The 23,604-nt window shown below is 48.5% G+C and overlaps 1 protein-coding gene across 10 annotated transcripts in view; it reads left to right on the forward strand.

The window, feature by feature from the left end:
* Positions 1 to 23,604, forward strand: part of KALRN (kalirin RhoGEF kinase) — a 706,454-nt gene that overhangs the window by 642,422 nt on the left and 40,428 nt on the right. For all 10 annotated transcript variants that reach the window (XM_037033686.1, XM_037033687.1, XM_037033688.1 and 7 more), the window contains 11 exons: positions 9,337 to 9,467; positions 11,200 to 11,266; positions 12,873 to 12,976; positions 13,165 to 13,234; positions 13,523 to 13,609; positions 14,458 to 14,550; positions 15,272 to 15,322; positions 16,167 to 16,244; positions 18,806 to 18,991; positions 19,360 to 19,531; positions 22,281 to 22,519. In XM_037033686.1, the coding sequence (XP_036889581.1) occupies positions 9,337 to 9,467; positions 11,200 to 11,266; positions 12,873 to 12,976; positions 13,165 to 13,234; positions 13,523 to 13,609; positions 14,458 to 14,550; positions 15,272 to 15,322; positions 16,167 to 16,244; positions 18,806 to 18,991; positions 19,360 to 19,531; positions 22,281 to 22,519 (1,278 nt within the window). The remainder of the gene's footprint in view (positions 1 to 9,336; positions 9,468 to 11,199; positions 11,267 to 12,872; positions 12,977 to 13,164; positions 13,235 to 13,522; positions 13,610 to 14,457; positions 14,551 to 15,271; positions 15,323 to 16,166; positions 16,245 to 18,805; positions 18,992 to 19,359; positions 19,532 to 22,280; positions 22,520 to 23,604) is intronic.

Raw genomic sequence — 23,604 nt, forward strand, 5'->3', positions numbered from 1 at the left:
CTCTGTTGCACCTACCCTCGTTCCTCCAACGGGGTCGCTTCCAGCTAGTGGTGCTTTCTAAAGAGCTGTGCCCCAGAGTGCTTTTGGGATTTGTTTGGGAGCCGGTGTGGACAGTTAACAGACTCTTTTGGGATTGTGACATTGACGAGAGGGGAAAGGTATTCCAGACAAAATAGCCTCCCAATATAAGCCTGGCTCACTGGGCTCCAGGGCAGCCACATTTGGACATTTCACTGTATGTCTGATTAGCCTGGGAGCTAACTTTGCTGCAGAGACACAGAACAGGGATCGGATCTTTGAAAGCACTGAGTAGCTGTATTTGGGGACCTCAGATAGTCTTCTAGCTTGTGACTCTCACACAAGTGGATGGCTGATTCTGAAGGAGAATGTGCGCAAGTACGTGGATACGTCCCCACAAGACACTAAGGGAGCTGGTGCGCATCCTATGACGAGTCTGAGCTGGTTCGGGGCTTTGGCGTTAATGCTGGTGACAGAGCTCCTTTATTCCCACATTTTTACATGTACATGTGCTGTAATGGAACAAGCAAGAATAAAAATAATAGTAACAAAAAGTGTATCAGTGCAGGATGACAGTTTGAAGCCCTTTTCTTTCCTTTGCTCTCATTTATGTCACTCACTTTGTTTTTATTGCAACTCTCATTAGGACAAGGGTCCATGTTCCTGCCAGAGTTCTCTCGGGCAGTCCTGTTAATCAGAGCCATTTCAACCTTTCTCCATTTGGCCCAGGAATGAGAGGGAGCGAGGGATGCTCTCCAGGGAAAGCCACCTGATAATAATTTTAATTACAGGAACTCCCTCTTTAAATATCCCAGCTCTTATGGAGTACCAATGAATTTAACATATATGACTTTCTTCTTTTCCTCCTAATTTCCCTTCCTAATTAAAAAAAAAAACCACCTTAGCTGGTGTTTTCAGTAATGAGTGCCAGCCTCTGGGGGGTTTGTTCGTTTCCTGCCGTCTCTCCCTGCCCCACTGGTGGGGGTTGGGCGCTGTCATGGGCCTGCACGCAGGTTTCAAAGCTCCCCTCTCTGGCCACTCCTTATTTGCTCCCCTTTCCTCTCAACACTAACCCATACAGCCTCTTCGTTCTTCAAATACCATAAAAAATATTTTATTTTCTTAAAAATCATCCTGCCCTGGCCAGTCTGGCTCAGTCGGTTGGAGTATCATCCTATAAACTGAAAGGTGGCAAGTTCAACTCCTGGTCAGGACACATGCTTAGGTTGCAGTTTGGTCCCTGGCTGGGGCTCATGCAAGAGGCAACTGGCGGATGTTCCTCTCCCTCTCTCTCTCCCTTCCTTACCCTCTTTCAAAAAGAAGTCAATAAGCATGTCCTCAGGCAAGAATTTTTAAAAAATCATCCTTTTTTTGCATTTTTCTCTTTCGCCACCTGAGTCTGGGCCCTGACCCTTGCCTGCACGATTGCAGTATCCATTGCTTGATCTTTCCCCGCCCTGGTCTGCCTCCCAGCCTCACGCCCCTGCTGCTCTCTGACAAGCACTGTTTACTGCCTCCCTCTGAGGTGAAGGCTCATGACCTCCCCGTAGCCCACACAAGCAGCTGTTTCCACTGTGGGGTGCCTTCAGTACACAAGACAGTTTATTGAGATGCAGGAAGAAAAGATTGGCATCTCTTTATCTCATCATTTGATGGTTTTTTTGTATGTTTTAATATGTACATATGGTAATATAGCACAGATATGCGTGTATAATTTATAAATAAGTTACATGCTTTGGATATGTGTAACCAAAATTATGCTTACTGATAGAGGTATATAATCAATGTTTGGAAATCACTGGCCCATACAGAAAGTCCACATTTACTCCGATTTCTAATGTTTTGTAGCCTTCTGCCCAACCTGTCTGCAGCGTCCACTTGTTATTGTGGTTGGTGAACTCGGAATTGTTTTCTCCACTATCCCCAAACACGCATTTGGCTGTGCCACCTCCAAATTTCTGTCCATACCACTCCACTTCCCTGGAATGTTCTCCCCCTCATTTTTGCTTACCCAAAGTATAATGGTTATTCAAGGCCCCACTCAAACCCCGTCTCCCCACAAGGGCCTCTCTGACAGCCCAGGCCAGGTCCCCACAGTAGCCACTGTGCAAACCGCACCCTGCCCAGCCCCACTGTTCCGTGGCCCTGTTGTGTCACTCAGTAAAATGACTTACAACAAATGAAAGTCATTTCATTTACCTCTCCAGGTAGATGACTTGTCATTTAAGACATTGTATTCTCCTCCACTCTAGGGGCCTTCTACACTTATATCAGTAATCCTTTGTTTCCAAAAGTCTGCATTTTTTTCATACTTTGGATTACCTTTTTTCGACAGCTGCTGCTCACCTTAGCACTGTCAGGAGTCTCTGTTCACCTCCAGTCCGTGTGAGCCATGGGTGTGGTGTGACGCACGTTGAGTGCAGACACTGAAAAGTCCCATAAGAGCAGATTTCCCAAAGGAGAGGAGCGTAGGCCAATGGTGGAGTCCATTAGCCCTGTAACAGGCTCTCTACAGATGTCTTTGGATGTATGGCCTTTCTGTGGTGAGTTTACCATAATAGGGTCTTTAACTTCTTCCACTAATAACTACTTCTTGAGGACCTGCCGTGAGCCTAGAATTATAGAGATTCCTTTGGCTGGATATACCAAACCAAGCTCGTATAGGGGACAGGAACCAGGGAGCAGTGGTTTGGTTTCTCAGAATCTTCTCACCGAAATTGAGTCCGTTGTCCTTCCTTCTCTCTTTCTTCCCGTCCCCACATGTCCCCATCATGGGGCAGCAACATGGCTATCAATAGCTGGTGCTTCCTCCACCACATTTGCAAATACTGAGTTGCATTTTCATCTCCAAGTCTTGCATTCCTCTTCCCTATCAGCTCTTTAGCTTAGAAGAGGGTAAGACCTAGAGCCTGTAAAAGTTCAGGAGCTTTCATCTGACTGTAAGTACAACGATGTGATTGCTGCCAGAAGAGCCAGTGTGGTCATAGGCTGGTTAATGGAAGAACAATGTAGAGACTCAGCAGAATCTCTCGAGCTTTGCACTCGAACATTGCACCTGAGCTTTCAGACCACACCTGTCATGAGCTGTGTGTGAGTCATGCATTGAGTTCTGACCCCGGCATTTCAAAACACTCTTGAACACAATGGAAGTTGCCCCCAAGGGGGTAGCCAGTACCACGTGGTCCATGTCATTTGAAGGAAAGCTGAAGAAACTGAGGTTAAGGACTGACTGGTGTGGCTCAGTTGGTTGGACATCGTTCCACAAAACGAAAGGTCACCGACTGGTTTAATTCCTAGTCAGGGTACAGGCCTGGGTTGTAGGTTTGGTCCCCAGCTGGGGCTTGTGCGAGAGGAGCGTGTGAGAGAGGCAACTGATCAACATTCTGTCTCACGTCGATGTTTGTGTCTCTCTCTCCCTACCTTCCCCTCTTTCTACAAAAATAATAAAATCTTTTTAAAAACTCTAATTTAAAAATAGAAACAGGTTAAGTGTGGGGAGAAGTTGGCGAGAGGACACAAGAGCTGCCTTCTAATGACTGAGAGCCACCATAGGAAAGAAAGGTTGGTCTCAACACTTCCTCACTTCCGAGGGTGAACCCTAGGCCTGTGGGCGGAAGTTCTCTTAGGTTCGTATAAGAAGAACTAATTAGGTCCTTTTCAATGTACAGAGTCTGGGAGTTTTACAGGAGTATCTAGTATATTTGGTCTTTTATATCTAAGGCTTTAATTCTGTTTTGGGTGCTCAAAAGATAGCCCCACATCCTGCACTCAGAATTCACTTGGCCCCCTAGCTCTTCCCAAAAGCCGTGATGAGATCCCTTGTGTCTCTGAGTTTCGGAGCTGCCCTGGCTGCTTATCCGCGCTTATGACTGCCCCAAGGCTCCCACCCCGAGTGTGGTGGTCTCTGCTGCTTGAGAGCTGCTGTTACGGAAAGAGGACAGGAATTCTCTGCTCTCATGCTGTGCCCATAAAACCCCTAATATCCCCAGAACCTCCTTTGGCAAGTCCCTCATGAGCACTTCTGAGTTCTCTCTGGCTAGCCTTGGTCTTACCCCAGGCTTTGGTTAACCACGAGAGGATGCCCACCCACCTTCCCAAACAGAGCTAACATACTTGTTCTAGGTTTTGTATTAAGGTATTGTCTTTAATTGTGAGGCAAGACTAAGGACCCCCCCCTTGCTTTCCCTGTTTGATTTTTAATAAAGCTATTTCTAGACATGTGGACTGGAGGTGGTGGTGAGTATATAAGGAATCAGAAGACCTAGGTTTTGGTCCTGCCTCTGCTACTTACTGTGTAGCGCTCAGCAAGTTACTCAGGCTACTTGGGCTTCAGTTTTATCTCATTTATCAACAGTGCTGGTTCTGTCCACCCAAATCGAATATCAGGAGAGTTAAGATGAAGACTGTTGAGTGAGGTGTGAATGCGCTTGGTGAACTGGTACCACGAGCATCCTACAACCATTAGCTCTTAGCCGACTCGTAAGTACTGTGCAGGGCAGGGGAAGGAAACGTGGTCATACTTTATCTTCTGCAGCCGTGCGCTCAGCCCAGGGACACAGTGTTTGTCAACCAGCGTATTGGTAGTTGGGTGAATGCTGCTGGGTAGTAGCTTCACAATCTGTATGACTTGGTTTTATTCCTCTAAACAGCCCCCAAGATTCCCCACCTGCCTGAGAAGAAGGGCTGAGCCTCCAGAGAGAAAGCCTCCTCCCTGAGGAGGGTCCTCGGGCAGCATCACAACAGTTCACTGGGCTCAGGATGGCACCAGCGGACCCTTAGCTGATAATCCTCTGCCTGTAGGGAAGGGGCTGGCCAGGACTAAGCTTTTGTTCAGTCTACCTGTGGCTTGGCTTCCTGAGAATGTGTCACCTGCTTCAGCAAGACTACCTACCTTTGGGACTTCTGTTTTGAGAGCATTCAGCATCCTAGGCCTGTCCTGGTCAGTCATGGCGGGCCACATTCCCTGGGTAGGACCAGGCTGCATTCCTGTGCATGCTTCGCACCCCTTTAGATGAACTGACTTGCTTTGTCAATGGCAAGGGAGAGTGAGCAGAAGTCCAGAGTCTGATGGGAGGATATACTAGCCCTTTATGTCCATTATGAAGGTGTATGTTTTCAGGAACTGGGTTCCTCTGACATCCCTCTATGGAAAATGTTATTGAGCTTGTTGAAATAGAAAAGTTTGGCCCTGGCTGGTGTGGCTCAGTGGACTGAGTGCCAGCCTGAGAACCCCCCAAGGGATCACCAGTTCAATTCCCAGTCAAGGCACATGCCTGGGTTGCAGGCCGGGTCCCCAGTTGGGAGTGTGCAAGAGACAGCTGCACATTGATGTTTCTCTCCTTCTCTTTCTCCCTCCCTTTCCCTCTCTCTAAATATAAATATAGTTTTTAAAAAGAAAACTTTAGGTTTCCCCAAAAATAAAAAACCTTGACCCAAAGTCACAAACCTGAGTGTCATTTGCCTGGAAAAACTGGGCTTCAGTTTTTTTACTCTATACTTGCTTTCCCTAACCTCACCCACAACTTGCCTGGGAAAGACAGAGACCTGATACCTTTTATCCAGAGAATACTGCACACGTCTGTACAAAAGGGTGGGGCGGCCAGGAGTTGGTGTGGTGGGTAGAGCTGGACCAGCGCCCGGCCTCCTTTTTCATCAGATGAGCTTTGATCTCTCCATGAGAGTTCCGTCGCGCATTCAGTGCATTCTTGGGGTCCTACTCTGTGCCGGCTCTGGGGTCGAGCACAAAACCTTCCTGAATGGCACTTGTCGTCCAGGCCGGTGCTCCAAATCCTCTCCCACCTGGACCGCTGCAGCCGTTCTCTCTGAGTTCCGTCTGTCTCTCTGCGTGACTGCCAGAGGGACATCGATTTTCTTTCTTCAAAAAAAAACAACTTCATGATGGTTCTTTTTGACTAATAAAAGCAACAGATGTTCATTTAAGAGAAATTGGAAAAATGACGAGTATAAACATTATATCACTTATCATCATCTAGACATAGTCAGTGTTGACATTTAGATATGTATTTGCCTCTAGACTCTTTTAGATAATGTACTCCTAGAGCATATAAAATTTAAGGCCTGTTTTCCTTTGGTATCATATCAGACATTTCCCCAAGTCATGAAAAGGAACATTAAGACCAGTCTTTCTAAAATTTAGATTCAGTGACATTGCTTCCCTGCCCAAAATTCTGTCACTGGCGTTAGAATGTGAAGTCTGTCCTTCTTAATGCTACGCACAAGGCTCCTTATGATCCGACCCCCGCGTACTTCTCCAGGCTTACCTATTCCATTCCTCACCTCTTGCCCTAATACTGACCCACCCCCAGCTCACATAACACAGTAATTTGCTGCCCCTCCACCCCCACCTCCTCCCTGTACCAGGCAGCTCGAGGCTTCCCAGGCTGCCCTGATCCTTTGCTCACAGTGCTGCTCTGGAATGTCCTCCCTTTGGTATGCCCACCCAAACCTTTTTCATTTCTCAATACTCAGTTCAAGGTGCCTCCTCCATTAAGCCTTCCCCTTTCCTCCCCACCCCACCACAGAGCTGCCAGCTCCTTTTTCATCCTGCACGGCACCTCCTCTGTCTGGAAGAACACCCACTGCAGCTGAGATTATGGAGGGCACGGAACCCTATGTCATTCATCTTTGTTTCTCCGGCACTTTGCAGACATTCAGCATGTAGACACCCATGTGCCTCAGCGCAGAACAAACGATCAGTCGCAATACCATGCACAAATGCTGTGTGGGGTGTGCCGAGGGTGGTCATAGGAGCCCAGAGGAAGGGCGTTTTATGGGTATATGATCCAAGACCCAGCACACAGGAAATGTGTTCATTTTTAACGTGGGGACAGCCTTCCTCCACACTTAATCTGCTTTTTTGAATTCTATTTGCATTTCTGTTCCCTGACCTTGGACCAACTCTAGGAGCACCCATTGTGCAACTTTCGTTCCTCCCTCCTTTGTACACCTTTTCCTTTGTCTGCTGAGGCTGTTGTGACCTGAGCCCCGGCAGGGCAGTCCTCCCCGTGGCAGTGCACAGCGCAGCACCCAGCCGCCCCCGCCGCTGGAGCAGCACCAGCCACTGAAGGTCACCCCCAGTGGCCCTGGAGTGGGACCTCGCGTCCCACCCGTAGCACAGACAGCTAAGTCCTCAGCTGAATTATTATAAGTATTGCCAGCCAACGCCATTATGTGAGGCAGGTTGCCCGGCGCACAGCTGAGTCCGACCCTTTGCTTCCCTCTTCTTCCTCTTGCACAGCTCCTGCCCTTCTCAGCTCCATCCCAGAGATCACTTGGGCAGGAGGAGATGGAACCTATTTTTCTACGTGACATTTTGGACTCCTCAGAGGTCCTTCATTCTGCAGAACAGTTGAGAGCGGACCACGCCAAGCTGGATGTTCCACAGGAGAGCTCCGTAGGCAGAGATACAAGCTCGTTTCCCAGGCCTTGCAGCCAGCATCCTGCCAGCCAGCAGGCTGCAGAACAGACTGTCACAGGACACTGGGGAGGACGGGAGGGAAGTGAAAAACATGTAATCAGATCGATCACTCTCTGAGTGCATCTGTCTGGGGAGCTTGTCTCTGGTGGTGGCACCAGGGGATATGTCGCATGTCACTGAAAAGCCTGCCTGTCCAGTGGCTTGTCAAGCCTCAGCACCAGACACTCATTTCCTTAATAACTGGTTACAGATCCTGAACCTTTAAATTTAGCTAAACTCTTCCTGACCTTTCTATATTTTTAGACTCTGCTGCTCCTTGGGATAACAGAGTCCATGGTTGATTACTTGTTCTATAAAATACCTTCCTGTCAAATTAAAAGAAATTCTCTTTCTCAAGCTTAAAAACCCTGATTTCTTCACTCTAGTTTCTACTGTTGCTAACAAATTCCTGTTTGGCCCTTAGCACATTCTGTCGATTTGGACGTCGTAGACTGGGGAGTGCGGGGAGAAGGTTGACATCTCTCTTCAGCTTAAGTTTTTCAGCTTCAAGTCTTAATATTCTCCACCTGTTCTCATGTGGTGGCCCTTTGGGCCCCTCTTTGCTTTTTGTTTCATTTTTCTGGACCTTTTCTACCTCTGTTTGGCCTCTGTTGAAATACGACAGTTGAGGGAGTTCATGACAGATGCTCCAAGCGCATGTTGTTCAGACCAGGCTGAATGAAGCCTTTTGTTCCCCCTACCTTTTGGGACACTTTTTTTTTTTTTCTGGAAAGAGAGACATCAATGCGTTGTTCCACTTATTTGTGCATTCATTGGTTGCTTTTTGTGTGTGCCCTGATTGGGAATCAAACTTGCAACCTGGGCATATTGGGGTTACACTCTAAGCAACTGAGCTACCCTTTGGGACGCTCTTCAGCCTCAGGGCTGATGTTTTCAAAGACTGGTGAAGTGAAGCCTTTCCTTTCAGCAACAGTGGCTGCTGGAGACGGGCGTCTTGTACGGAGGATCTGGACTCATCTCCCGCATTTGCCTTACAGTTGCTCACACTGACTTGCTCTTCGGTCTCACTGTTCACCCCCATCGCGTCTGCCAACGTGCAGAATGAAATGCTAAGTGGCGCTGTGTGATCTGCCTTCCCGGGACTTTTATTCCTTCAAAAGCTGTGGAAAGGAGTGTTCTGATTTGCAAATTGAGGAAAACTGAAGCATATAATAACTTTACCTGTCTCACTAAAGATAATCCAGTCACAATCCAGTCACTAGTAGCTCCAGGATTAGAATCCTTTCCATTTTGCTCTTTCTAGAGCACCATATTAATCCCTTTAAATGTTTCTCAGTCCCATAGCAACTAAACTAAAAAGAAATGAGAGAGATTAATAAGTAGAAGGAAGCCCTTGGTAAACAGCCTTAGCAAAGATGTTTTTAGAAAAGGCTACATTTATTTACTTCCTCAAAAAACATCATAGCTGATTAAACAAACATGATTTGAAACGAACTAGTTTCCGTATCACTACCCTGCCCCGTCATCTGTAATTGATGTTCCTGTCTCTGATGCTCTTTTCTGACTGCTTGTTTGGTTACAATTGCCACGACTGGCTTCACCTCTGGAGCTCTTACCTGGAGATAAATGACTTTGACGATTTTCATGTCGCCAAGCACATCCCGACTGCCTGGGAAGGCCGCAGCTCTGGGTTCCCTGCTGCGGGAAGGTGGGAGTCTGGTCTCCTGGAGCTCTCACTGAGGTTCCATGAGAACAGCCTTGGCTACATATATTCCAAGCTGCTTGTGGCTGAGGTGGAGTGAGGAGTGCAGGGAACATGGGGCCTTCCAGAGGACTTTTCAGTGCATCCTTCTTTAAGGCTGTTTACTCTTCTCTTTCAGAGCCTGGAAGGAGGCTCGTACCGGGGGAGCTTGAAAGACCCAGCAGGCTGCCTGAATGAGGGAATGGCCCCACCCACACCTACCAGAAACCTGGAAGAAGAACAGAAAGCCAAGGCCCTTCGAGGCAGGATGTAAGTGGAGTCCCCAGATTCCATGGGCCCTGGTGCACCTGTGTGCAGGAAGCAAAGGGCAAGGGCCACAGCAAGTGCGGGGAGAACTAGAAGGGGTCAGAGAGCCCTGCAAGGGAAGAGATGCCAGGTCCACTAGCAGCGCCTGGTCCACTCCCCTTCCCAAGACAGCCCTCAGTGGCTCAGCAGACAGTTTAGGATGGAAGTATCGCCTGGAGGCAAAGAGCTGGACTTCATCTTTGTCAGAGCGCCCTTCCAACCCCAAATTCCCACTCTAACTTCTCTATGGGTTTTCTTTTTACCACATTCTTCCAAGCAGTAACTAGGGCTGTGCGAAAGCTATATTTAAATGCTTTTATTTGGCCTTGCCAGTTCCTTCCTGTGGCCTCCAACACATGTGGTCTTTAGAGAGAGGGAGCTGGTCGGCGTTGCTGGACGTGCCGATAAAGAGGCATGTGTCCCCCTGGCTTCCTCCCCATCGCCCCAAGGCCCCAGACCCGAGGATTTGGTGGCTTCTCTGTGCTGTATAGATCAAGAATTTCAGAGGAATCACTTCCTGGGTTCAACCCTTTTGCTGGGGCCCCTCTTTCATGTCTCAAAACTTTATTCCTTCTGCTACTCGGGCCAAAAATGCAGTTGTGTGGCTCCAGGCAAAGCTCTTTCAAATGTGGACAGTATGGGTCAGACTCCAGCCAGGCAAGAAGCACCCAGCCGGTGCCAGTGCAGGGTCGGCAGGGCTTGGCATCCTGCTCCCTACCGTCAGGACAGAAAGGGAAGTGTTTGGGTTGGTGCCTCGGGGACCCCAGAGAGCCAGTCTGAGTGGTTTCCCAGGCAGCGGGCGGTAGCGAAAGAGCTGACTCTTTGAGCTCCTATACAAATGGGTTCAAGTCTCAGCTCCTCACTCTGTCCTCCTGGGCAGTACCACCTGAGTGTCTTCATCTACACGTGGTAGGGTTTGCAATCCCCACCCTGTTGTGAGCATGAGAAAAGCCCGCGAAGCACCTGGCGCAAAGTAAGTGCTCCGAGAGGAGGAAGTCATCAACAGGGAAGAAACCAAGAGAGCGCGTGTCCTGGAAGTTGTTAGATCCCACATCTGGTGGTGCGTAGGGAGGCTGTGCGTTCGAGGTGGTTATTTCGGGATGTCTGCAGTCGGTCTTCTCAGCCTTGCCTGGGGATTTCGCAGGCCAGTTACCATGGATACCTATCTGGAGAACTGTAGTCTCTATATCTCGAAAGCCTCACTTGATGTCAGTATCTCGGAGGCCTCCGAGGCTTGTCATCAAACAAATATCTTCCTCCTCTTGCCAAGTGAGGAAGGGAGCTGAAGTGAAGGAAGAAAAGTCTCATGTTGAGCCCTTGGCCTCAAGCTTTCATGACTCGGTTTTGTCAACGTGCTGTCATTCCTTCTGCCCTCTGTCTCTTCAATCGTTCAGCTACCAGTGAGGGAGGCAGAGCACAAAGAATGGGACGGAGCACGTGGGGCTGTGCGCGGCGTCCTTGTCTGACTGCCGTGTCCCACCTGGGAAAGCCCGTCCCCTGCCGTGGCGCCCTCACCATTCCACGTGGGCCTCTCTGGGGAGAGCGCCAGCGAGCACGGTCCCCGGGGGGGCCAGGCATGGGCTTCTGGGGGAGCTGGTCCCAGAGGCCGCAGAGTCACTTGCCTGTGAACTGAAGTGTGGAGATTTCCTGCTTCACAGTGAAGAGAAGTGCTCATTGTTCTTCGTCTCCTGCTCAGGTTTGTCCTGAACGAGCTGGTGCAGACTGAGAAGGACTACGTCAAGGATCTGGGCATCGTGGTGGAGGTGAGTCGGTGGCTCGGGGGTCACCCGACCAGGGGCGTATTGGACCCCGGCGGGGCCAAGGTGTTTTACCGTGAGATTATGTAGTTTACTATCTCCGGGTATTTGCAGAAATGAAACTAAAAATGGTAATGGATTAATTAGAATATGTAGGTAAGTTTTTTTTTTTTGTAAGAGATTTAGAGGGAGGTGAGGCCCCCAATGTTGTAGCCTCTTGTTTAGGGCTGAGGACATTCGCCTTGTTTTAGGTGATGAAGTTCCTGTCTGAGGTTTTCCTTGGTGTTTAACTTCATGGACATAATAGTCTCCAGAGCTATGGGCCACTGTGACCTGCCCTAAGCAGGTCACTCTTAGTGAAAGCGTGGGGCTTATGTGTTTCCTCAGATTTTAAGGACAATGTTGTGAACACAAATTCCAAGAAGACAATAAACTAAAAACCACCAATAAGGCACGACTGACAGGCCCACGGTGCAGAGTCAACTTGGCAGTAAATAAAACAGCTCATTCTCCAAAGGGGTTTGCTTGAGGGGGATCAAGACACTTGGATAAGAAAATCTAAGGAAGTAAATGGATAATTTAGATAGCTTAGAGCCCTGTTGAGAAACATCTTAAATGAAAGAATGCGACTCCTAAAAATTGAGTGTCTGGTACCTAAAGTGCATTCTGGTTCCTCACACTGGACCTAGAAGTCCCCATCCAATGAAATCCGCGGACGTCGAGTTTTGTATGTGTTTGTCCTGAACCGCACGTAAACAACCAACGTGGCATACAGAGGCCCTGAATTCTGATTTATGGAAAGTTGTCCTCTTCTCCAAGGACGGGTGGGGCAGGCAGGGGAACAGCAGCCTCCATATAGAGTCCAGCCCAGGAGCAGAGGGCCTGGGCGTCTGGAGGCTGTGATCCGGGGCCATCAGCATCAACAGTGTGACTGTAAGGCAGGTCACAAGACTCTCCACGTCTCAGCTTTCTCGTCTGTCAGGTGGGGATGAGTGCTGCCTGGGCAACCTCAAAGCTTGACCTTATAGCTGAAATGAGATCATATGTCACAACATGTTGCAGAGGCTAAAGCATTAACATATTAAGACTTATTTCTAGGCCAGATGTGTCTGGTTCTGAGTCTTTAAAGACATGTAACAGATTGGGGGAAGGGAGAGAGGGCAAATGATGTCTTCTTTGTTCTGCTTTCCTTAAGGGGACTGGAGACAAAGAAAGAGACCCAGAAATTCATTTATTGATTATTTTTCTTTTAGAGAGAAAGAGGGAGGGGGAGAGAGAGAAAAAGAAACATTCATTTGTTGTTCCTTTCATTTTTGCATTCATTGGTTGATTCTTCTATGTGCCCTGATCGGGGATCAAACCCATAACCTCGGTGTATGGGAATGACACTCTAACTGAGCTCCCCAGCCAGGGCCAAGAGCCAGAAATTTATAAAAATTTTGTGCATCACTCAGCACAAGGGTATACTCCTGGTTGAATAGTGAGAAACCGCAGAAGCACCTGCCCCCGGACTCCTGCAGAGAGTGGGGGCCTACCCAGGGCTACGTGTGGTGCTCACCCCAGAAAGCTTTCCTGTGAGGATGCTCGGCTCATCATTGCCTCTGCCCTGTAGGGCTTCATGAAGAGAATAGAAGAAAAGGGCGTCCCTGAGGACATGCGAGGAAAGGACAAAATTGTGTTTGGAAATATTCACCAGATCTATGATTGGCATAAGGAGTAAGTACGACATCATTCTGAGCATTGGGCCAACCTAGGACTCCAGGGCCCTCCCATCCCCCTTCCCCGGCCTCTGACCTTAGGGCTAGGGTTCGGGGAGAGTTGTCAGTCATTTATCTCAGCCTTGAGAAATGATACAGTGCTGAAGAATGTGGCTTCCTGTTTTCTTATCCCCTCCCTCCTTTTAGTTTTTTCCTGGCTGAACTGGAAAAATGTATCCAGGAGCAGGACAAGTTGGCACAGCTCTTCATTAAACATGTGAGTGTTCCCTGCGCCCCCTTCGCCTCCCTGCCACCAGGCTCACTTACGTGCATGTTTAATTTCCTGCCTCCCCTGCTATTCATTGTCACCCTTCTCTGAGTTGTTGTTAACTTTCGTGGCAGTTGGATAGTAGGCTCTTGCTACTCCATTGACCCTTCTGTCCTTGGTATGTAACGGCCTTGGTGCACCCCCAAGGCGTGGGCCACATCGGCGTCCTGTTGCCGTGTAGACCCCGAGGTTCAGCGTGGGCCCGAGGGGTCTGAGTGCCTGCCCTCTGCCTTCCAGGAGCGGAAGCTGCACATCTACGTGTGGTACTGCCAGAACAAGCCGCGCTCGGAGTACATCGTCGCTGAGTACGATGCCTACTTTGAAGTAAGCTGCTCCGGCTTTGCTGCACCGGGGTCGGGGGAAGAGACTCAGGCCGAGACAGCCACATTCAGAGGCACCAGCCGACATCCGCCCACAGGAGGCCCCTACACAGCAGGGGTGACCCCTTCAGGACGGGGATGGCAGCCTCGACACAGCCATTAGCTCCTTAGCTAAATTCTCAGGAGCCCCTTGGCCGGAGAGGAGCCGAGATGGCCGAGCGTGCTTTTAGAAGCCCCCATGGTGACACAGACTGCTGGAGAAGCTGCGGTCCTCCTTACATGGCCCCAGGGCCCCCACTTTTCCTCACCAGCCCTGGACACTGCTTGCTGAGGACCCTCCCCCTTGTGGAGGGGCTTGCAGCCCCCTCATACTCTCTGCTTGCGTTCCCAGAGGTTCTGCCCGGCACCTCCATGGTTGTTCTGCCCCAGCCTGCGAGTGTGCATGTGGCCCGAGGAGAGGCAACCCTCACTTGGAAAGAGCCCTCAGTGGGGTGTTTGTAGAAAGAGTTGAGGGCCCCCAAGCTGTCATGTCCCAGGAGAAGCCCATCACCCCTGACTTGGTCCTGGAGTGGTGGAGAGAACAGAATACCCGTTCCTGCTTGTCCCCCAGGACTTGGGGCAAGGACACAGCATACGAATGTGATTGACCCGCAGAAGGCGATGATGTGTGTTCTGTGTTCTTAACAACACAGTAGCAGTTCTGTAGGCAATTCTATCATTCACGTGGTTTGAATATTCCAAAACTTCATTGGAAAACACGAAGGTCTGTCTTGTTTGAAGCCCTGAACCCCAATCCAGAGCACCCCAGTTCTCTGGCTCCTTTTTTTCTAACATAACTGCCTTGTGTTCCAGGAGGTGAAGCAGGAGATAAATCAAAGGCTGACGCTTAGTGACTTCCTCATCAAGCCCATTCAGAGAATAACAAAATATCAGTTGCTCCTCAAGGTAAGAGAGCTGTGAGCCGGGGTCAGGGCCCGAGTTAGCGAACAGACTAGCTGGAGGCTCTGTCTTCCCCACACCATTCCCGTGGGCTGGTGGGGGCACCTGTGGGCTTTTATCTTGTCTCTTGGTTACTCGTGTCAGCTTTGCCCTCAAATAAATTGTATACCTCTCGTTCCCAACTTTAAGGTTGGTTAATTCATTTTCTTACTTTGTCACAAAAAGTGAAAAATAATAAGCATAAAATCAGAGTGAGATACAAGCACTCTGATGCTTGTATCAGGAGAGGAAAGGCCCTAGCAATCTTAGATGAGTAATGTCTAAAATTTGATCATATTTTACTCTTTGTAATGGTTTGATTTGATTTGTCTAACAGAAATAGGACGTAAATGAAAGAGAGATTTAACTTCCCTTTCTCCCATCCCTTCTTCTCACAATCCTCTTTTCTTCTCTAGTCATAATGTTCTCTCTCCCCTGCTTCCCTTGGTCCCTCCTATTCCCCACAGTTCTGAATCTTTGGCTATCCTGGGGTTTTCCTCTGTGCTGTATGTACATTATGGCTCACGACTTCCTATCTCAGCTCCTGCAGAGCACTGCCATCTCTGTGGGGAGGGAAAGTCTTCTGGGTGTTACCGCCGTTTACACGGTGCTAGGATTTTTCCAGTGCTCCGTTTTCCTAACCGACTTCACCTTTCCCACCCCCTGCCCCGCTTCCCCGACGTGCTAGGACTTCCTGCGATACAGCCAGAAGGCGGGTTTGGAGTGCTCAGATATCGAGGTGAGCGTTTTCTGCTTGTGACGCTGACTGTCTAGGGGTAGTTATTGGGTGTCTGTCTCCAAAGGGGAAAGGCCGACCCAGGGTCCGGGCTGGCTGACCCCTCTCAGACGGTCCGAGCCCCTCCACAGGTGTTGGGCAGGATGAGGGGCAGTGAGTGAGTACTAATGCGCACAGTGAGTGTTTGTCTAGAACTCAAGGATTCTGCCCTGGGCCACATCAGAGTTTAGCCCCGAGGATGTTCTCCTTGTGGCTCCCGGTGACGTGTGGTGGGAAAGCATGATATGTGAACCCTCTAACATCCTCTGAGACTGGGTGTTTCAGTGTGCAAGTTTATCCATAAATCCAGGTACTGTTTGAGTCTAACATATAAAGTATTCCATTTTCACTCCCACCCCCACCCCCAAGGATTATTCCTTAAGTGAAGTCCTTTGAGACAATGTCACCATGGGGATTATTTTAAGCCGGAGAGGCTGCAGACCATTTTGGCAGGTTATTCGGGGTTAAACACTCTAGGGTTTCACAGACCAGGCTAAGCTGTTGCTTGGGCAGCTAGGAAGCAACAGAGAGGAAAGAACATACAAGAAGGGAAGGGACTTGATCATCAACAGTGGGAACATAGGAAAAGGATGGGCTGGGGAGCATCGTCCCCACGTGTGGAGCCCCCGCACCGATGACCAGCACCCCCACCTGGAACAGACGGCCCCCCCAGCCCTCTGAGCGTGGGCCGCAGGGACCAGGGCCCTCTCGTGGCATCAGGAATGACCAGGGGGCCCCTGCTTTCCAGCTCGAAACTGCCCTGAGCCTCCTGTTTCCCCTCCTGAGCTGCTTTTGTTGTTTCCCACAGAAAGCCGTGGAGTTAATGTGCCTTGTTCCAAAACGCTGCAATGATATGATGAATCTGGGACGCCTGCAGGGCTTTGAGGTGAGCCCTTAAGAGTGCCCCTAAACGCTCTCTCCTCTGGGCAGCAGGAGCCCAGGCTGCTGTGGCTTCCCTTTGAAGTCTTGTGCCTGCCTCGTCCGCCTCCTCGTGCACCATCTACTGCTTTGGGCCTGGCTGCTCTGGTTCCCAGGCCTAGAAAACTCATCTGTGTAGGGTATCAAGTGACAGAGCAGGCAGCCAGAGCAGCGCCAGGGTGAGCGAGACCCAGAATTCTCTATAACTGTGGACCTGGCAGTGACGTCTCCCCCCTTCTTTCTTGCTTGAGAAATGCCAGCCGTGTGAGGGAGAGTGGGACTGTGTGATGGAAATAGAACCAGAGGGAAAGTAGAACACTTCTTTGAGAGGGTGGTTCTAATAAGCAGGCCTATATCGTGGCTGGCTTTTTAGTTAAATAAGCGTTGTCCTATTCTTTGAAGAGGGGAATCAAATTATAGGAGAAACAGCTAGATGTCCCTAGGATTTGGGCTTCCATCAGTGTACTAGTTCGCTAGGGCTGCCATAACAGAGCACCACAGACTGGGTGGCTACAACAACAGACGTTTGTCATCTCCCACCTGTAGAAGCTAGAAGTCCAGAATCAAGAAGTAGGCGTAGTGGTTCCTTCTGAGAGGTGTGAGCAAAGGGTCTGTTACGTCGCTCTCCTTGGCTGATAAATGGCATCTTCTGTTCGAGTGGCCTTCTTTCTGCGTATTCTCCTCACCCTTTCTCTGGAAGCAGACTTCCCCCTTTCGTGAGGACACCAGTCATACTCCAGTACGATCGCCGCAGTGGCCTCACTTTAATTTTGTGAGGCCCCTATTTCCCCAAAAGGTCACCCTCGGGAGTGCCGGTGTTAAGATTTCAACATATGACTTGCAGGGGATTATGATTCAACCCACAACAGTGAAAGTTTAAAGAACAAATTGATGTTTCTGATTTAAAGTTAGTAAGTGCTTGTCGTTAGTTTATATCCAAATCTCATACAGTAACGAAATGTAACCTGTTTGAACATCAGTATCATAAAACTGGAACTGACACAGTTATTGGCTGGTACGCAGTTGAGCCCCGTAGAGAAAGATGTGAGTCTTCCGGTCCTATTTCCTGGTAATCCTACAACCGAAGATTTTATTATTCCGTTTTGGAGAACAGGGATTCCTAAAAGTCAATGTCACTAAGAAAGTAACAGACCTCTTTCTTCTGGCTAAACTAAAAGAGGTAGACTAGAATAAATGTGAGACAGGCTGGTCCGTAAGCACATGTAGGAGATGCTATATTCAGGTTTGGGTTCTTGCGTTGGACTCATGGTTTTCTCGAGGCAAATTCTTTTGCACTCCCTGCCCTTCCAGCCCATCCTGGTGTCCCTGTCTGATTCCACTGCTTTGTCGGGACCAGGAAGTAGGTCAAGGGCCTTTTTTCATAGGTTCCCAGCTGAGGCAGGAGAGTGAGGAGGGTTATGCCGCAGCAACATATTCTGAGTTTAAGAACTACGGCATTTTAGTCTTACGAGGTGAAGTTTTGTACTTCTTCCGTTAGAGTTATGCCAGGTCTGAGGCTATTCTGAACAACACAGGTAACTGCTTTTGCTCTTAAACCTTGATGTCCCTGTGTTTTCTGAGTAGGAGTCTGGCTTGATTTTCTCTTGGCCTCTGGAGAAACTCAACACCAACAAGAGGAACAGCATCTGACTTGCTGCCTAATTCAATTCATAGGAGCTGTGCTGTACATATGTGTGTGTGTGTGTGTGTGTGTGTGTCCACAAGAGACCACATACTAGTGTGTTTAATTGTTTTTTCTCTTAAATCAAGTACCACTATCTCCTTGTTTTCATCAAGCCCGAGAGAATCTACTTTGTGTTCCTTCAGCTAATCGGGAAGGACCCTGAACATATTTCTGTTCCCTCTAAAGCCCAGAGGGAAGGTGATTGCATTTTAAGAGGGATCACAGGACCCCCAAAATACTTACTAGCTTGTAAAATATGGGCACCTAGTGACAGTAACCCAACTTTACATGTTGATCTGTAGCAGGAGACTAAGACCTCAGAAGAATTTCCTCCATTTTAAAATAATAGGAGAAAAGAGGGGCCCAATTTATCAGATTATTTGTGGTCCTGCCTACATCACTTCTCATGGCCACCGTTGGCTCTAGGTTCATGGCCACTGGAGGACTCCAGATCCTTGTGCTATGCTGCAAGGGAGCCGGGCAGGCACACTTCTCAGAGCTCCAAGGACAGAAAGGCCACTTTTAGCTCCAAACATCACTTACTTTCTGTTCTCCTTCTGATAAAACAAGAAGGGCTAGGGTCATTTCTGAACATCTTTTTAGCTAATAATTTTACCTTCTGTCAGGAATTTTCTTGGACCTGCTTCTTTCCCTTTCCCTGCAGGGCCCTTGTGCCTGCCCTAGGTGGATGGGTGTGTCCTAATTTGGTCTCTTATTAGATCCCTGAGGATTTTGGTAACAGGTCTGCTGTCCATGTCCCCAGAGGGGAGAATCTGTGGACCCAGGGGGCTGTGGTCATCTCCCCGTTTTTCATTTAACTTCACCCTAGCCCTTTCCTCCGTCAGGGCACCCTGACTGCTCAGGGGAAGCTGCTGCAGCAGGACACGTTCTATGTGATTGAGCTGGATGCAGGCATGCAGTCCCGGACCAAGGAGAGGCGTGTGTTCCTCTTTGAGCAAATTGTCATCTTCAGTGAACTGCTCAGGAAGGGATCTCTTACCCCAGGCTACATGTTCAAAAGGAGCATCAAGGTGAGGATCCAGTGGGGATGAGTAGGGACAAGGAGGAGCCCAACTGGGGGGGAGGGGGGGCACTTCCCTAAGACGGAGGAGTGAGTAAGGTCCTGAACACTGAAAGCCTTTCAACCTAGTAACCTCCAGGCATGAAGGATGGATATCTGTGAGAAGCGACAGGCTGAGTGCCAGTCCCTGTCTCGGGCCCGTAGGCTCTCCAGGGTCATGTCATTCACTCAAAGACAGAGACCAAAGTATTTAGCTGTTAGATCCAGGGCAAAAGTTTGGAAACACCTCCTGAAATAAAAACCGGGAGGAACTGTAATATGTTCTTGATTTTTATGAAACTATTTAAATATGAAAAGGATTGACTTGGTGTCTCCCAGATGAATTACTTGGTCCTGGAGGAGAACGTGGACAATGACCCCTGCAAGTTTGCGCTCATGAACAGGGAAACTTCAGAGAGGGTCATTCTGCAAGCCGCCAACGCTGACATCCAGCAGGCCTGGGTGCAGGACATCAATCAAGTCTTAGAAACACAGAGAGACTTCTTAAATGGTGGGTACCAGGCCTAGCTCCTAGCAGCGCAATTATGTGGGACCCCACACGTCTGAAATTCCTTGGGTCTGGGTTCAGGGTGTGTTATAAGCCCAGGTCATGTTTTATGTGAAGTTCAACTTTGTAGTTTTCCAAAACACTTTGTTTAGAGCTTTTATGAACCTGAATATACAAGTGGAATGGATGAAGCATTGTAAAAAAAAAACATCTTTTCAAAGGAAGGAATATTCCCTTATAATAGCCTACTGCATATGGGGTATGTGTCTTGTGGCCACCATTACCAGCGGGTAACAGCCAAGGTGAACATCTGAGATGGGCACATCCTCTTCCTCGTAGGGGCTGTCAAGGACATGTGTCTGTCCCTTTGGTGGCCGACAGCTGCTGCTCTCAGAGGTTCTCTTGTGTTGACCAGAGACAGCTGAGATTTGGCAGATTAATTCAAATGCCCCTTCCTCCATCAAGAGTGTGGGAGCCTGGATAAGTCATCCCTTCCACAATAGGAGATTTAACACCCTGTGTTTATCTTAAAACAAATAAAAAGAAATATAAAGCAGAACACCGTGACTTTTTAAGATAGGACGTGAAACTTCAAAGTAGTTTCGCACTGGTTCCCCAATCGTAGAATAGTTTGAGAAAAAGTAAATAAATAAAGTGATCTCTAGGGTTCTTTCTCATTCTAAAAAGTCTAAAATGAAACACCAGCCCAGCCCTGAGGGATAGTAATGAAAGTTGTATAAAATGGATGGTGTCTGAATGTACACCTTTGAATTACTACTTATGTTGATAAAACAGCTTCATACAAAAGTATGTGCACATGTAAAATACACTTATTAAATTTCACTGTCTCAAGAATTTCTGATAGACGACTCTAAGCTGAGAGTCTTAGAATGAGACTTCTAAGTTCATCCGTTCACGACAAAAGAAAAATAAAGTGGATCAAGAAGTTGAAACCAGAAATAACTGACGTGGCAGTGCCCGCGGCCATCCCCTGTGACCGGGCACCGCGCGAAGCACCTCACATGTACTGTCACATTTAATTCTCACATCGACATGGAAAGACAAGTACTGTCGTCATATATTTTTGAGGTGAGGAAAAAGAGGCTCAGAGAGGTTAAGAAGCGTGTCCAAAGTCACAGAAACAAGGACTTAAACCCAGAACTATATAACTTAAACTTAGGGTCTTACCCATAAACCTGTGGTATAGTAGCCTGTGGTAGAATACACATTTACCTATGAGCTCCCTACCAAACAGAGCAAAGAAAGAAATAGGATCAGTCGTAAGACACTGCATCTGTCAGGTAGAAACAACCCTGTCAGGACACACACAGCTTTCCTGATGCTGCGACCTAAGTTATGCAGATTGAGGCTGGAGGAAGGACACAGGCTAAAATGTTTGGGCCCAGTTACTGCGTGTAATCAGTTAAGGCCCAAGGTCCATGAGACAGGCATTGCCTCAGCAGGTCAGTTTGACAAGGCCTGCTTCACAGCTCTCTGCCGTCTACTTTAAAACTTAGGACTGCCTTTCTTGGAGCACAGTCAATGATTCAGACTGGTTCCTGGCTCCCAGAGACCTCCCTCCTAATTTTAGTGAATTATGAAGCTGTTAGTAGGCTAGATTATCAATATCTCAATATTTAATGCCTGCAGTATACTCTCCAGGGAGAAAGGCTGAGCTCTGACACACTCGAGAAATGTGATGATGGGCCAGGGCCAGGCTCACTCAGAGACATGTGCAGGCATCTCAGAGCCTTTCTTTCCCTCCTGAGACTGTAAATAGAAAGGAGGTGTGACCTATGTCACGTCCTCTTGGAGTTCATACCTATCACTACAGAAATATCCTTATAATTGAAAGTTCTCTGGGCCCCAGGTATTAACCCACTTAAGTATTTGTTACAGTGAATACTGATAAAACCCACACAATCAGGCCAGCCCTTGAGGCCATGGTTACAGAATCTGGTACGGTTATTCAGGACTCAGACCTCGGGACTTTGTTATCTTCAACTCAGTAACACAAAGCTCACATCTTTGCTCCTTGACAACCATTTTCCCAGTCTCCAAACCCAAGCAACCCTCCATTCTCCGCTCCTTTTCCCATGTAGGCTGGTCAGAGCCGAGTCTGCCTCCAGAGCACTCGCTGTACCACATCCGTCCGCATTCCCACTGACGCGCTCTGGTTAGGAGTCTCTCCTTCCAACCACTGCTTAATGTCATCCAGGTTCATTGAAGCCGGTCACTTTTCATGATCTTCAGGGTTAAATCCAGACTCGGATTTCTGGATCTCTCACATGGCGCCTCCAGCCTCCCCTACCCACCTCATCTCCTCTTCCCATGGTGATACATGGCCCTGTCCTCCTGGTGACCTGACTCCATCCTGTTCCCCAGACACACTTCACACTTGCTTGCTTCCTGCAGCGTCTGCATGACAGAGTCTGACGGCCCGCCCCCTTCTGAAGGTCTTTATTGCTACCACCTGTATGCTTACACACCCCGTGTGCACACACACTGCAGAGCCCTCTCTCCCTTCTTTTGCACAACGCTTTGCACCTCGCCAATGGCAACCATTTGGGCTTTGTATGCATAGTTTTGCTATTCAGGTATGTTTCTTATTCTCACAGTAGATTACAAGTTCCTCGACAACAAGGGCAGAGTATCCCCAGTGTGCCTCGTATGTCCCCATTATGCCTGTCACGGAGCCTGTCCCTAAGAAGCCTCCAAAAGCTCTAAGTAACCTTCCACTCTTATTCTGTAGCACTACAGTCGCCCATTGAGTATCAGCGGAAGGAGAGGAGCACCGCTGTGATGAGGTCCCAGCCTGCTAGGGTTCCCCAAGCCAGCCCCAGGCCCTACTCCTCTGTCCCCGTGGGCTCTGAGAAGCCCCCAAAGGGCCCCAGCTATAACCCGCCTCTGCCACCCCTGAAGATATCTACCTCCAATGGCAATCCAGGGTTTGACTACCACCAGCCTGCGGACAAGTTTGAGGCCAGCAAGGTAAGTGACAGCCCATTATTCCCATCCTTACCACTCTGAGGAAACAGCCTTAGGGCTCACTTTTAGGAAGTAGCATTTTTTAAAGGTTTTATTTATTTTTAGAGAGTGGGGAAGGGAGGGAGAGAAACATCAATGTGTGGTTACCTCTCATGCGCCCCCAACTGGCAACCTGGCCTGCAACTCAGCATGTGCCCTGACTGGGAATCGAACCCGCGACCTCTCGGTTTGCAGGCCGACACTCAATCCACTGAGCTACACCAGCCAGGGCAGAAGGATCTTTTTTTTTTTTTTATGGTGATCATTTTGGCAGGAATAGCCCACTGGATACAGACAAGTCTGTTATTTCTCTTTTTTCCCTGCAATTGAGTGTGTTAGACCAGTTCCTTGTCTCAGACATTCTGTTCAAGGGCTATTGTCATCTACAGACACTCTGAACAAGTCTAAGGTATTAATGTAGTAGCAATTATGAAAACCGGGATTTATACCAAATACAGTAGTTGTGCTGTAGATCATCTAAAAGTCGCAACTCTAGTGGTCGACATTTTAAAGATACTGCCTTTTCCAATGATGAGCTGCCGAAGTAAGCTCACAGTTCTTCATGCCCCGTTGGCTGATGTGGCAAGGAGAAGTTACTCATGTGTGTGACGGGGAAGTGTACACCTAGTGTACACATTTGTTTTGATCCCACATGGTAGTAGGAGCCAGAGAACAAATGGGAGAGGTGCTAGATTAGGAATTAGGTGATCTGGTTTCCATTCCACCTTCCGCAGCTCAGGTGTCCTAGAACCTCAGCGAGTTCATCAGAGTAGGCCTGTTTCCTCTGGAACTCTGGGGGTCTGTGAACAGGAACATCTGCATTTTGACCTACGTTTTCTGGTTTTACACTTTTATTCCTCTTATCCAAATTATTAGATGATATTGATTCTTTTCATGAACGTGTTTACATTCACTTCTGGGCCAGAGTAACTCTACTGACTTACCTCATCCCATCACCCAGAAATGACTTGCCACCTTGAGAACCCTCTGCTCTTGTGAATAATTGGAAGTCACATTGGCATTTTGTCACAGATTTTGAAGAATGTCTG

The sequence above is a fragment of the Sturnira hondurensis genome, unplaced genomic scaffold, assembly GCF_014824575.4.
Source record: "Sturnira hondurensis isolate 20B ecotype Veracruz unplaced genomic scaffold, ASM1482457v3 Scaffold0021765, whole genome shotgun sequence".
NCBI classification, from domain to species: Eukaryota; Metazoa; Chordata; class Mammalia; order Chiroptera; family Phyllostomidae; genus Sturnira; species Sturnira hondurensis.